The following is a 15,647-nucleotide window of genomic DNA, read 5'->3' as shown; positions in this document are numbered from 1 at the left end:
ACAGATAGACCCTCGAGTGCTCCCTTTATTCGTTCCTTCCATTGGCTGGGTCGGTCTAGTTCTAATAATTGAGACCTTTGCAAATGATAATTAATACAGGACCAAAACTGGTTTATGGAAGTAATTAGTAACAATTGTTAGACAGTTCCTGATTTGTTGTGATTATGTTTCCATCGGTTAGGCCTTCCATATTTACCTTGGATCTATGCCTATCACATCGGTGTTATTCCATAAATCATACTTGTTGATTTGGTATTGAATTTGACTACGTCTATAACATGTGTATCACGTTCAATGGATTACGATTATCTCGCTATCATGGTATCACGAGTTTGTTTCGCTCATATGACCTCTCCTTCACCCCTCTAGCCTTACCATCACCGCCACCAATGGCCACCATCGGTGACGATGCTCGTCATACAGAAGAGGCACGCCTTGTTGATGCTCGCCTAGTAGCCGAGATTGCAGCATGTAAGGACGCAGAGGAGCATATGCTCGCCCTCGCCGATGCTCAGGCACAGGCTACCATGGCCGCGCTGCACACGTAGGTCGTCGCAGTCCTTAACATCAAAGCGTTGGTTCCGATCATCCTCGACCTCGTGTCTCCAAACTACAACAAGTGGCGCTACCTCTTCCTCAACACCCTCGGCAGGTATGATCTCACCAATCACATCCTCTCCGACATTGCCGCTCCTGATGATGCGAACTGGAAGCAAATGGATTGCACAGTGCTATCGTTGCTCTATGGTGCCATCTCCTCAAAATTACTTGGGGTCATCATGACACCCACATCTGGGACGGGCCTCAAACAACAATTCATCGGCAACAAGGACATGTGTTCCCTCTACCTCAATGCCTAGTTCCGAACATTCATGCAAGCTGATCTCACAATCTCCGACTATTGTCGCAAGATCAAGGGCATGGCTGATGTGCACGGGGATTTAGGCGAGCTAGTCCTTGACCGCACACTCGTCCTCTTTGTTGTTTGCGGCCTCAATGACAAGTTCTCCTACATGGTTGCCCTCCTCAAGCATCAAAAGAAGTTCCCATTGTTCATCGACATGCGCTTCGATCTGCTGCTCAAGGATCTCACCATGTCATCCGAGCCAGGGTCCTCATCGACTGTTCTTGTTGCCACCACGCCCTCTGCCCCTTGAGCCCCACCATCGGTGGTAGTGGCTCTAGTCGAGGCAGCTGCAGACGATCAAACGGCTCCTACTCTGGCACTGGCAGCTAGGACTCCTCCAACAGCAACGGCGATGCGTCGTCCTCTCACCATACTGGCTGCAACCGGCACCATGGTCGCTACAATGACTCCGGCAATGCAGGCACCCCTGGTGGCTGCCCATGTATAATCCATGGACCGGGACCTTCCAAGTCTGGCTCGATCCTGTGGATCCTCGTCAACGCCTTCCCGGCTAGCAGCCCAGGCAACGCCCTGCACTGCCCCCGCATGTGCTGACTGCGGCCGGTGTGCCGGGCCTGCTAGGCATCACACAATCACCTAGCTTGTCACCTGGCCTACAGCAACTGCACGGCCTGCAACAACCGCACGACCTGCCCCAGCCGGGCTGGCCGCAACCCTAGCTGTGGGCATCGTCTCTTGTGGCGTCTTGGGATCAACATGCCTTGGCGAATGCCTCAACACAATGACGCTCGCACCTCCACCAACTACAGAATGGTACATGGACTCGGGTGCCACGTCTCACATGATGTCGAATTACGATAATCTCCTGTTTTCCCATCCCCCCACTTCCTCCTGACCGTCTAATATTATTGTCGATAACAGGTCATTGTTTACTATCGCCTCCTCTGGCTCCATGTCTTTGCCCGCTGCCCATGAACCTCTCCACCGTCACAATGTTCTTGTCTCACCGCCCATCAATAAAAATCTTATTTTGTTTGTCAGTTCACTATTGACAATAATTATTCTATCAAATTTGATCCTTACAACCTTTCTATGAAGGACCTTAACTCCAAGAACGTGATTGTCATGTGCAATAGTTCCAAACAACTCTACCCACTCCATCCATCGGTGTTTCAACCTCATGCCCTTAGCGCCAACAGCACCTCCACCACTCTTTGGCACCGTCGTCTCAGTCATCTCGATCATGAGGCTTTATCTAGGCTAGCTACCTCTTTTGCTATTCCTTGTCATAAAAGTGAGTCAGAGAGGCTTTGTCATGCGTGTCAACTTGGTCATCATGTGCGCCTCCTTTTTGTTCTGTCCACTTCTCATGCATCCAAGAATTTTGATTTAATCCATTGTGACCTTTGGACATCTCATGTTGTTAGTGTCTTTGGATACAAATATTATCTTGTTATTCTTGATGACTGCTCACACTTTCTTTGGATGTTTTCTCTTCGCCTCAAGTCTAACACTTTCCCCACACTCTCCAACTTTTTTTTCTTATGTCACGACTCAGTTTGGTTGGACCATTAAGAGCATCCAGTTGACAACGGGCGCGAGTTTGATAACCGACCGCCCGCACTTTCTTCCTCACTCAGGGTGTTTCTGTTCACATGTCGTGTCCTCACACCTCTCCGCAAAATGGTAAAGCTGAGTGCATCATCCATACCACTAATAACATCATGTGCTCCTTCATATTTCAAGCTAGCTTACTTGTATTCTACTAGGCTGAGGCTCTTCATGCTACCACATACCTCCTTAATCATCACCCCACCAGGACGTTAGACTTCTCCACGCCGTTCTTTGCTCTCTATGGGTGTCCAACCCTCCTGCTCCCATCACCGTGTGTTTGGGTTCAAGTGCTACCCAAATCTCTCGGCCACCATCTCTAATAAACTTTGACCCCGATCTACCTTGAGTGTGTTCCTTGGTTATCCTTCTAACCACAAGGATTATCGGTGTCTTGATTTATCCATAAATAAAATCATCATCTCATGCTATGTTACATTTGATGAAGCTTCTTTCCTTTTGTTGATCTCGCTAATCCTCCGCCTTCGTCTAACTTGAATTTTCTCTCGGAGTTCAATTATAAGCCCTTCTTGTTGGCACTCGATTTTCTGCATGTACCACTATCCCTTCGAGCCACATTAGCCCTTCTACCCCTGCTGGTTCGCAACTGCAGGCTGTTGCAGGCGGAGTTGGTTTGGCCTTCTTAGCGGGTGCCGACTCGCCACACTCTTTCACCCTTGTTGCATCACAGGTTGTTGCCTGCAGAGTTGTGCATGCGACTCCTAGCACTGGACTGTAGGCTCTCGGTGTGCGTGCGGCTGAGGTAGTGTACCAGTGTGCTGCTACGCCCAGTGTTGCGCCTGCTTGTTATGTTACGACTGTAGCATCCCACGTCGTGGCTGGTGCAGTACCGGTTGCACCCAATGTTGTGGCGTCGGGTAGGGTGGCACATGTTCCCGTGCTCACTCCTGCTCTTCCTACTAACGCGATCCCCATTATAGCGAAAATGGTCCTATTAGGTCATGATTGTGATTGTGATGATTAATGATAATATAGTCATTGAGACTAACATGTTTGTTAAGAATATATTTTAATAGGTCTTATGGATGCAATACATCAAGAATCCACCACAACCGGAATAAAGTTTGATTGAATTGGAGAAGTCACATGAGAATTGACCTCACCGGATAGTCCGATGCAGAAGAGTTTGATCTCATCAGAGTATTGTGCACAGAGGCTGATAGCCTAACTGGATAGTCCAGTGCTCTGTGTGTTGAACTCATCGGAGTATTTCTGATAAAGGGGAGAAGGCTAAGGACCTCACCGGATAGTTCGGTGATCTCCACTGGATAGCATCAGAACATTTCTTGCAGAGAAGAATGCAAATGCAAAAGACTGAAGATCAACCCACCGAATGGTACGGTGCTTGATTTGTGCACACCGGAGTATAGCACTAGAGCATTTCTTGCAGAGGCAACTGCAAGTGTTGAAGAATGAAGAACAACCCACCGAAAGGTCCGTTGCTCTGAAGATCAATGCACCGGAGTATTTTACACAAAAAGGCTGTAAGGACTCGGATGGCTAAAGATAACTCACTGAAAGGTCCAGTGATGGATTTGAAGGCACACTGGAGTGTCCGATGTTCACAGAGGTAATGAGTGTAGTTTCTAAGATTGTACTCACCAGATAATTCAGTGTTAGTACTACTATTCTCACCGAATCATATGATGTTAACAGCTTTTTTGAGCCATTAGAAAACGTCTAGTTGGCGGGTTTGAGGCTATAAATATCCTTTCAATCAGTCATTTGAAGTGTGGTATGTTGTTGGAGTATAGAGGAAGCTCATATACACTTGAGAAGACATCGAAGCCACCAAAGTGCTTAAAGTGATAATCCAAGACAATTAAGCACAAGATTAGAGAGTATTTAATGCTTATAAGACTAGAGTAAGTGGTAGCTAGGTGTTGTAGCTTGAAGAAAGGATCAAGGAGTGATCTTAGCTTTTACCGAGTGATACGTCGGAGCCTTGGAGTCTTGGTGACTCGCCGGCATCTTGGGCCTTGGTGGCTCAAGCTTGTTGACCCTCTGACTTGGTGTGGAGCGATGGTAAGACACGTGAACAGGGACGCGGAGACCCTTACCTTGGTAACGGCAAGTGACCAGAAGAGATGCTACTGGTGAGACCTTGTCTTAGTGGCTTGGTGGCTCAACGTGTTTGAGACCTTTTCTTCATAACTCAAGATCCGTGACCAGAAGAGACTTGGTGACCGGGAGTATATTCTTTGTGAAGCTCCAATATGGATTAGGGGTGGCATTAAAGTCATTGATACTACGGGATAAAAATTTCTTGTGCTGAGTTTGTCTCTCTACACTATTTACATTTTCACATTTACATATTTGCAATTTATCTTTCTAGAATAAGTTGCAATCCTCTTGAGTGGTAGAGTAGACACACTAGATATACCTAGAGCAAATTTAGATATAAATTGATATCGATTTATCTTGTGAAATTTTCAGAGCTAATTTGTTTTAGGTTTCTAAGTATCCTAATTCACACTCTCTTAGGACGCCACCGTTCCTCACACCCATCTCTCCTGTCGACAATGAGCGCACCATGGTCACCCGGGGTAAGGCCGGGTTTCGATAGCCATGACAGTTGTTTAATCTGCATAAAGCTACTCTCTCTTCACTGCCCAAGACATACAGTGGCGCTCTAGCAGATCCTAATTGGTGCGCCGCTATGACTGAGGAATTTTCTACTCTTCAAGCCATTCTAATTGGTGCGCCACCATGGCTGAGGAATTTTCTACTCTTCAAGCCAACAACACTTGGGATCTTGTTCCGCATTCTGTTGGTGCCAACATTGTTACCGACAAGTGGGTGTATCGTCACAAGCTCCATCCTAAAGGCTCTCTTGATCTCTACAAGGCTCGATGGGTGCTTCGGGGTTTCACATAGCGACCGGGCATCGACTTTGATGAAACTTTCATTTCTGTTGTCAAGCCTGCAAAGATCCAGATTGTTCTTACAGTAGCGCTCTCTTAGGATTGGCCTATTCATCAGCTTGATATGGAGAATACATTTCTCCATGGAACTCTCTCGGAAACTGTATGTTGTGTTCAACCCTCAGGATTTGTGGACTCTACTTGGCCTGATCATGTCTGCTATCTCAACAAGTCACTCTATGGTTTGAAGCAGGCCCCTCGCTCTTGGTACAATCGGTTTGTCGCCTATATCCTCTCTCTTAGTTTTATTAGTGCAAAGACCGACACATCTTTATTTGTCTATCAACAAGGCAGCGACACCATTTACTTGCTTCTCTATGTTGATGACATTATTTTAGCGGCCTCCTTAGAGCCTCTTCTCAGTCAGGTTATTGTTGCTCTAAAGCGGGAGTTCTCCATGAAGGATCTCGGTCCACTACATTACTTTCTCGGAGTCTCAATGTCATGGCAAGGTGGTGGCTTGTTACTCTCGCAGTGCCAGTACATTCTTGATGTTCTTGAGCGCGCCGGGATGTCTGATTGCAAGTCGTGTACAACGCCCATCGACATCGACTCCAAGATATCTACCATCGATGGTGTTCCTATGACTGATCCTACACAATACAGAGGGCCCACTGGTGCCTTGCAGTATCTTATTTTCACACAACTGGATATCACCTATGCCGTTCAACAGGTGTGTCTGCATATGCATGATTCACACGAGCCGAATTATGCCTTGGTTAAGCGTATTCTCCGGTACCTTCAAGGAACTTTGGATCATGGTCCGCATCTTCATCGCACCAGTACAACGTCTCTTGTTGCTTATTCTAACGTCAATTGAACTAGCTATCCGGATACACGTCGCTCTACTTCAGGATATGATATTTTCCTTTGTGACAACTTTATATCCTGGTCTTCAAAGTGTCAACTAACTATGTCACGATCCAGCACTGAGACTGAGTATCATGCTATTGCAAACACTGTTGCTGAGACATGTTAGTTGCGTCAGCTACTTATAAAGCTTTATTGTCCCCTTCAGCATGCCACTTTTGTCTACTGTGACAATATCAATGCAGTTTATCTCTTAACAAACCATGTGCAATATCAGTGCACTAAGCATGTTAAGATTGATCTCCACTAATGTGTGAGTGGGTTGCTGCCTATGTTGTATGGGTTCTCCACGTTTCGACTTCATCTTAATATGCAAATATCTTCATAAAGAGACTCACGTCAGCTGTCTTCATCAAGTTAGGTCTACTCTGAATGTTTGCTCTGCTGCCCCTCTGACCGTGGGGAGTATTAAACAATTTCTATTTTATTTTGATTTTGTCTCTATCTGTTAGGCCTTCCATGTTTATCGCTGGATCTTGTGCCTATCCCACCAATATTATTCCATAAATCATGTTGATTAATTTGGTATTAAATTCGGCTATATATGTATGGTGTGTATCACCGTTCAATGTATTTCGATTATCTCGTTATCAATAACCTACTGCCCCCGTCCTGACTCGGCACCCGTCTCTACTCCAATCCACCTCCGCATCCGCTAGTCTTCGCGGTCGGCAGGAGTGGCGATGGCGTCGGGAGCGGCGGAGAAGGGGAAGGCCCTGGCGGACAGGTCGGAATCGGTGGCGGAGAGCGCGGCGCGGCGGGCGCGGGAGTGGAGCACTTGGGCGATGAAGAAGGCCAAGGTGGTGGCCCACTACGGCTTCATCCCCCTCGTCATCCTCGTCGGCATGAACTCCGAGCCCAAGCCGAGCCTCGCCCAGCTCCTCTCCCCCATCTAGGCCGCCTCGATTGAGTCCCCGGCCGTCAGGTGCTTCTCGACCCGATCCGTGCCGCACAGACGCGCGCGTGTTGGATTCCTTCAATTTAGTTCTGCAATTTATGCTAGACATTTTATTTTTTTCCCGTTTGCTCTAATTTGGATCTCCAAGATTCTCACTTGAGGGTCTGCTATAGTAAACTGTGCCTTTTATACTTGAATTTATGAGATATTGAGGGCTAAATTCAAATGATTCTTCTTTCAGTGTCCATACATCAGTATTCGGGATGCTCAGGCATGATGACTGAATTCACTCAAACCTTTACCATTCTTCTTTCAGTGTGCAGGCATCAGGATTTGGGAACTGGGATGCTCAGGTACTTTCTTTCTCCTGTGTTTTTAAATTTTGCAGCTCGTCTATGGAATGTTGCTCGTAGTGCAGTAATGTTTGTCACCCGTCTGATGGTTTCATGGTGATCTTGTAGACGCCTCAGTTTGCACTTTGCAGTAAGCTAGAGCTACTTTAATTACTTGAGACATGTGAAGTACTGCATGTAAAGTTATGTTCCTGGGTTCTCACCAACCAAAAAAAAGAGAAAAAGAGGGGGGGGGGGGGGGGGGGGGACAAGGAGAGTTCTTGAGTAGGCTACTCTTACATAGGTTGCTCCTGTTCTCCAGAAGTTAGAATTCAGCATATGGGCTTCAGTCTTCGGTGTAGAGGTTCATCTGCTAAGTTTTCTCTGAACATCCTGTATATCCCAGCAGTTCACTTTGCTATGCGTTACAACGATCAAATGGTTGTTCCTTTCGTTTGTTGCTTGTTGCAGTTCAGATGGATCGCAATTACAACCTTAAATTTTTAGGGTGAAGCAGCAACATTGCAAGTGATTGGGTCGGCTCTAAGACTTTGAAACTCCAATAGAGATTCTGACAACCATGTTCATTTAGGTCACACTGTACCTGAGGGCAAGATTTTTTTTACATAAACCCATAATTGGGGAACATGAACGATGAGGGTGGGTGGGTAGAAACTATGAAATCATACAGGGTACAACATATTTGGATTGAGAAAAGAAACGGAAAGCTGCAAGATCTCTGCTACTTAAAAAAGAACCTAGCGATGGTGGTGGTTCCCTCTCCTCTCGATCCCAGAAGTCACGGAACTAATGGTTCCCTTCCATCTACATCCGATCCCTCCGGACCCCTTACGCATCACCCTATCCCCCCCCCCCCCCCAAGTGAGGCCACCATGAGTTGCTCAGCCGTTCGAACGACGTTCTCCTCCGCTGGTGCGCTAGACACTCCCACCTCGCACGGATCTCACTTGATGGAGGTGTGTCCCCCTCGTTACCTTGCCCTGCATATCCTCCAACTCTGCCTCTTCATGGGTTATCGATCTAGCACGCTTTCTCTCTCGTTCGTTTTGATTTGGTGCGGGTGTTCAATGGTGTGATTGCTTCCTGTGTGTTGATTTTGATGAGCAGCTGCATCTGTACGTGAGGATTTAGGTCTAAGATTGTGAGAACTGGTGTGTATGGTTATGATTAATTTTGCTACAGTTTATTATGCGCACAAGGTGTTTGCTGTATTGCCTGGGCGAAACTTTGCAACTGTTCACTTCATTTGTTGTGTCATTTTCATAAAATTTAGCACACCCCTTGTTATTTATTGATAAAAGAGTGTTTGTTGGAATGCTTCTAATATTAGAAGCTTACTACATCACCTAATTTTTGCCAGATTTTTGTCAAAGAAGCTTTATGGGCCTGATATGGTCATTGCATGGCTGGGAATGAATTAATGGTACTTTACATAGATTCAAGGCAGGTGAGAAATTTTCAAATCCAATACATCAATTGCTTGATTGGACGAATGGGTTGTTAGTTCTTTTGTCACGTCAGGATGTTGCGATTGTTGTTGTATGCTTGTAGCGTAGCTCATTGCTCAGATCTTGCATAATATCTAATTAATTTGTTTCATGTATGGAGGGTTTTAAAACGAGCAATTTAATAAGGAGGTGATATTTTTTTCAGCACCTTTGTCACCCTCTTCTGTAATTATGATAGTAGCTGTAGGTACATGGGTATGAGTGTCCAATCCGTCAGTATAATAAACTAGATGGTATTCTTCAGCAAACTGTGATGGGTGACATATGTATGTGCAGTTTGAGCCATAATTTACTTTTTGCAGTTTCATTGTCCAGGATATTAGCAAACAATGTGTGTATTCAGGGATCATTGCATATCTGCAGCTGCAAAGTAGCATTTACGTTTCCGCTGCGCCATGGCCTTTCTATTGCATCTGCAGAGACATGGGTTTACTCTTAAGGTGTGAGACTACCATGGGTTGACTTTGAATTGCCTTACGTCCAGATGTTTCTTTTGCAAAATCGACAGCAAACTACTGTATCATTCTTTAGAATCTTGAATTATTTATGCAGGTTATAACCTCCTATTTCTGTGCTGGGAGCATGTCCCTCTCTGCTTTCACTTTTCTCTGAGATTGTTGCTCCACTTAAAGATAGGAGGTCCAGTAGGTGAAAGAACCTGACCAATGGCAGTTTAATATCCCCATCTGAAGACGCCCCTGTCCAGCTTGTTCGCAGGATTTTGTATACCTTGCCGTTCTATCGCGAGCCGGCCCGCCCCGACGATGGATCCATCGACGAGCCACCCAGCCAGGTATGAAATGTAAGGACACATCTTGAGCGACCTGGCATTTGGCAAAAGCAAGGCAGTTCAAACCCACACCGATCTCATCTTTACACCGTAACAACCCCATGGGCAATCGCAGGCCCGGCTACGGCTGGCAGCAGGTGCTGCCCGGACGGCCGGTGTCATACGCCGCCATTGCAGTGCGTCGTGCTCGTGCCAAGCCAGGCAGCCGGCAGGTACACGAAAAGCCATCACGTCGGTTCGGCGCTTCCCGCGATTTGAAAAAACTCAAAAAATTAAGAAAATTCCATAAAAAAATTAGAGGTAATTTTAAGACTATATATGGTGCAATCGACCTGTTTCGGCCCAGCTCAAATGGATAAGAGAAGTCGACGTTCAGCTTGCGTCGGTGCACAGCTCACTTTTCCCTCGCATTTGTTCACATAAAAAATCGAAGATTCGTCACCCGACCGGCTAGATCCGCGATAGTGATGCAGAAATTCAGCATTGAAGCTTCGGTTATCGAGCGATTAGCGTTGGTAACCGACCGCATTTGAGAGGTTACCATCCGCCTTCGAAGAGCAGCACGGAGCGCCTGACGCCGAGCGATTTTCAAAGCTCTTCGTTCGGTAACCGTCCATATACTAGCGATTTTTCATGTAATTCGTTCGATAATCATTCTTATGAGGTCGGTAGTTCGTTGTGTGGTCGATTAAGACAATTTAGTGGTTGATTCGCTAGATTATTGACCCTATTGCGTCAGTTTTTAGCCTAATACGTACGATTGTTACCTTGTACTGGCAATGGTTGTTAATATTGGTCAAGTCAATTGTTTCATGAGACATTTATGCATGACTAACAACATGACAACACATGTTTATCAATTTAACATGTATGGACATAATTTTTAGTAGGTTAACCATTGAGCTTTCTTCTTCCAACAAAGACAATACAAACTAGTTAGTGTTGGTTATGCTGTTATGGTCCGTATTTAGGTTGTTACTTATTAGGGTTAGTTAGTGTCCGAAAGTGTTGGTTAGCGCCTAGTAGTTGGTTTTGTTCAATGTTTTCTTGCTGTTGGAATTTGTGGAGTGCTAATACAATGATATATGTTCTTTTGGAGTAATCGATAGCGGATAGAGATGTGGTGTGGCAGCACGGGGACAATTTGGTCCCGGGGTTTAGGTGCAATTACCTCAATAAGGAAAAGAAAGGCGGTGGTGCCACAAGGTTGAAAGAACATTTGGCAGGGCGCAGATCGAATGTTATACATTGTGATATGGTGCCTCCAGATATGCGTAATTATTTCAGACGTGAGCTGGATAGGGCAAGAGATAAGAAAAAGAGAAAGTCTGAGGAAAGGTTTCGGAGGCAAGAGTCAGCAAGAGTTTAGGTAGATTTGACAAGAGATAATGAGGAGACGGAAGAGGAACAAGTGCAGCATGTCATATCTCAGTCTAGGGAGGAGGAAGAGTTTAGGAGAAGGGCAGGTGAATCCTACGAGCATGGAGGTGGTAGTGGAAGTGATATAGGAGGCAATGCGTTAAAGAGGATGCTTAGGAGGGTATCTTCAACTAGAGAGCCACCACCAAGTGTCTGAAATTACAACAGAGGATTGACATTGGATCATGGAGTGCGAAGGGAAAGAAAGCGAAGGAAGCTATTGGTTTGACATGGTTCAAAAATTTTCACACTTTAGGTATTCCTGGTAGAAGAGTGGGCGACACATTCTTTATTGCTGCAATGAAAGAAACACAGAAATAGGGTGAGTGATTAAGTTTGTAATGAAGTTATTGTTATCATATTTCTTTCTTTTTGACTTATGACCATTTGTTCTATAACAGGCGAGGATGTATCATCTTCAACTGGCCAGGATATAGATGGTAAGTATATAGATGAGAATGAGAGTGCATTGAAGAATATATTTGACAAGTGAAAGCTAGTATGGTGTGACTATCATGTGTGATTCTTGGACTGGACCGACGCATATGGGTATTATTAATTTCCTTATATATTTTAATTGTTGTATGTTTTCATAAGTCCGTAGATACGACTGGCTACAATCAAGATGCAAAGTATTTGAACAAGTTACATTGTTTTGCTAAGTTGGTAACATAGTATTGTAATTGTTGCATATTTATTTGGTTGATTCGTTTATGCATGAGATAAGAGCAGTGATCAATGATTTGGGGTTATAAAATATTGTGCAGATTGTGATTGATAACGGATCCAACTATAAGAAGGCCCGTCAAGTTCTCAGAAGGAAATATCCTGCTATCGCATGGCAGTCTTGTGTGGCGCATACGATAAATTTAATGTTGAAATCAGTTGGTGAATTGAGAGAACATGACATTATCATTCAAAGTGCAATGTCCATATCGCGATGGCTGTACAATCATTTAAAGCTATATGAAATAATGAAGACCGCGATTGGTGAATAGTTGGTGAGGTGGAATGCCACAAGATTTGACACAAACTATCTATTTCTTGAAAGCTTTCTACGCCGAAAGGATAGATTCATGCAATGGATGGCATCCAGTGAGCTACAACAATCTCGCTACATTAGTTCTGATATTGGGAGATATGCACATAGTTACCTATCCAACTTACCATGGTGGGATAATCTTAAAATAGTTATCGATTTCGTTCAGCCATTGTATGCTTTCCTCTAATTTGTTGATCAAGACAAGGTGCCAACATTGAATGAGGTGTTTATGTCCATCGAGGAGTATAATACAGTCGAATTTAATCACCCCTCAAGCTTTTGGTTCTGAAGGTGATGATAATTTACTTTCTACAACTATTTTATTTCCATACCATGCTATTGTACTAATTTTTTTCCATCTCGTAGGTTGCACGTGGAGTGGATACTATGTAAACTACATTTTAAATATCGACCAATGGTAAGTACTGATGAATGACATATGATTGTGTTTTTAGCTTTTATATGAACAATTCGATATATTTATTAATTTGAAGTGCTACATATATAATGTATGCATATATTCGATGAAACAATTATATGATCATGCTCGTATTGCTATTAGTATTTATTTATATGAAAAATTTGATATATTTATTAATTTGAGGTGCTACATATGTAATGTATGCATATATTCGATAAAACAATTATATGGTCATACTCGTATTGCTATTAGTATCTATTTATTTCCTTAAAAATATCCAAAATATAGCAAAGGTCATGCCAATTTTTTTTTCTTATTAAACAAACTATAGCAAATATCATACCATATTTGTTTCTTTTTTTAATTTTTTATGATTTTTTTGATTTTCCTAGAAATTCATAGAAATGTAACTAAACATGTCGGTTACCGCTTCAAACGCTTTGTTTTCGATCAAAATCACTCGGTTATCGAGAGTGCGGTTATCCAAAAAACCGTTTGGTTTATCGAAAAAGTGCTCTATAACCGGTCCAATTTGATCGGTTACCAAACGACAAATCTAACGATTTTTTATCCGAATTTAAAATTTGATCGAATAAATTTTAAGTAAATTTTTACCGGATTTAGAGTAGTTATCACGATAACCATGATTTTTAGGTAACCGCTCGCATCCGGGTTTCATATCTCGAACGATGTTGTGGACCATGGGCAGGCGATTGAGCGCAAGGGCGGCGTCTCCGTGGTTGTGGTTGGTGGAAAATTAATAGAGTGAGAGAGAGGGGAAGAGATAGGGAAGAGGTGCAGGTAACACGTATAAGGGCAGGTGGGCATTGAAGTCGGTTCAGGAAACCGACGAATGGTGTTTTGTTTATTTTTTTATCTAAGTGTGTAATTTTTTTTGATTTGTTTGTTCCAACAGACGTTTGAATAGTTAAACAAATTCCTCTTTGACCTCTGCGCATTCACGATCTCTAATTTTATCTGAGCTACGGATAAAAAATCAATTTTTCATTATTTGGAACTTTGCAAGGTCAACGTCTTATTTCCATAAGATTGGTATTGGATTCCCATAATTATCGGGTGTTACACATGGCAAGACGCGGCCTGCATCTCGCCGCCGATTGCCGGCGGCACAACGGAGACGGTGATCATTGACGTCGAGGGGAGGGGAGGGGAGGGGTGGGGCGGTGATCGTGGACGTCGAGCGGGAGTCGTAGCTGGCGGCGGCCCCAGGGGCGGGTTGCTCGATCTGCCACCTCGGCCCCAAGGGCGACGGGTTGGCGGCAGAGGTCGGCGGTAGGGTCGAAGTGATCCGGATCGGTTGCGGCTGCAAGGACGAGCTCGACGCCACGCACCGGATCAAGGGCGAAGCTCTCTCCTGTGCCCGCTTGTGTTGCTCGCTTGTTTCGACATGGTATGATTTGGTGTCATGATGCGCGATAGGTGTTTGTAGTAATTCCCTGTTGAGCACTATGGAGGCGTTTATCTCCTGGCAACAAATATGCATTGGATAAATGGTATTGGTAATGATCTTAAGGTTAGCAGTGGAGTCGTCATTCATATTTGTTCTGAATGGTTCAATGGTTATAGCAAATTCCGAGGGAAAGCTCTAGACTTCACATAGAGCCGCAGGAACAAAGCTTATCATTAGCAAGTGCAACCATGCTAACAATGCAGCGAGCTTTCTGCTACCCTACAGTAATCTTAACATGTCTTGCATTCAATCTGAGTGTTTGACTGTCTGTCACTTCGACTGACACTATTAAGTTTTGAATGGACCTAGCGCACATATTCTCACCATGTTGATTGTCCAATTAAGTGCCTCAATAACGCAAAATATTGAATACCTAAGAGGGGCATCCTTTGTTTTTTGGGGGAAGGGTATCAGCATAGATGAAGCAAAGACCTAAATTCGTTCCTTCTGGATTCTGAGTTTGTGCTTTCCAGCTTTTGTGTTTGTTGTGTGTGACTGTCTTAAGTCTTTATGACATTCTCACATGTGAGTTGCTTTCCTTTTGACATTGGTGTTTCAGACATTGTTATAAAATTAGTCTTTATGAGGACCACTTTCCTTTGTTTATAAATCTTCAATCTCATATTAATCTGTCGTGTAATCTCTGGAACTTGTGTCAAGTGATTAAGAATTTCAACACTTCAATTACTACGCAGGCGCCGTGAAATTTGTGGTTCAGATGCCACAAACATTACTGGGTTGGAAGTGAAAAATTCATGGAGGAATAGCATGGCCTAAGACTGGCAAGCACTCGAACTATTGAGGAGAGGGAAAGTCGTTGTTGGAGACAGCAGCCCTTTTGTAATTCCTTGTTAGCAAGCTTAGTGACAGTGTTACTCAGACATCTCTGTCTAATTTTTTTTACTGTGTTGACGCGTATCTATGCGTCGACTCACGTCCAAAGTGGTGCGACACGGATCGGACTCCTCATGCCGTGTTGGAGTAGAGACGGAGGCGACAGCGGGGAGGAGAGGAGGCAATGGCGGCGAGGAAGGAGGCGACGGCGGCGAAGGAGGTGGAGGTGGAGGTGGAGGTAGCAACGGCAGCGGGTGAGAAGAGGACAAGAGGCGGCAGTGGGGTAGAGGAGAGGAAGACTCAGGTCTCAGATGGAAGATTGTGAGTCTAGTGAATAATTGAAGCTCTTAGTTAGTCGACTAGTATGTATCTATTGGGTAGAGCTAACCCAATCTCTTCCTTTTGTCTCTTTTCTCTTTTTTATTTTTTACAGCTTTTGTGTAGTTTGTTTACACATATTTTATATCTACAAAGCTATAACCGGATGTTTTGATGTGTGTTAATCACAAATTAATGTGTTATTTCAAAAATATTGATATTATTTACTGATAAAAAATAAGTAATGCATTTTAAATATGATATTAATATAAATTAAACAAATGTCCAAATCATATTTT

At 44.0% G+C, this 15,647-nt stretch overlaps 1 protein-coding gene across 6 annotated transcripts; it reads left to right on the top strand.

The window, feature by feature from the left end:
- The first annotated feature begins 6,867 nt into the window (after positions 1-6,867).
- On the top strand, positions 6,868-9,629 carry LOC133908658 (mitochondrial import receptor subunit TOM7-1-like). 6 transcript variants are annotated; one of them, XM_062350777.1, is made up of 4 exons: positions 6,869-7,219; positions 7,509-7,545; positions 8,906-8,992; positions 9,369-9,629. In XM_062350777.1, the coding sequence occupies exon 1, from the start codon at positions 6,978-6,980 to the stop codon at positions 7,188-7,190; it is 213 nt and encodes a 70-aa protein (XP_062206761.1). In that variant the 5' UTR covers positions 6,869-6,977; the 3' UTR covers positions 7,191-7,219; positions 7,509-7,545; positions 8,906-8,992; positions 9,369-9,629. The 6 variants fall into 6 exon arrangements, with proteins under 6 accessions (XP_062206765.1, XP_062206762.1, XP_062206761.1 ...); XM_062350781.1 differs by lacking the exon at positions 8,906-8,992 and having other exon boundaries at positions 6,868-7,219; positions 7,434-7,545; XM_062350778.1 differs by lacking the exon at positions 9,369-9,629 and having other exon boundaries at positions 6,868-7,219; positions 7,434-7,545; positions 8,906-9,365.
- The last annotated feature ends 6,018 nt before the right edge of the window (positions 9,630-15,647 follow it).

Source organism: Phragmites australis, chromosome 2 (assembly GCF_958298935.1).
Source record: "Phragmites australis chromosome 2, lpPhrAust1.1, whole genome shotgun sequence".
NCBI classification, from domain to species: Eukaryota; Viridiplantae; Streptophyta; class Magnoliopsida; order Poales; family Poaceae; genus Phragmites; species Phragmites australis.
Note: the sequence above shows the minus strand (reverse complement) of the source record. Positions and strands in the feature narration are given on the sequence as shown.

Excerpts from the sequence above, each read along its gene's own strand:
- LOC133908658 (XM_062350781.1), top strand. The coding sequence starts at position 6,978 with ATGGCGTCGGGAGCGGCGGAGAAGGGGAAGGCCCTGGCGGACAGGTCG.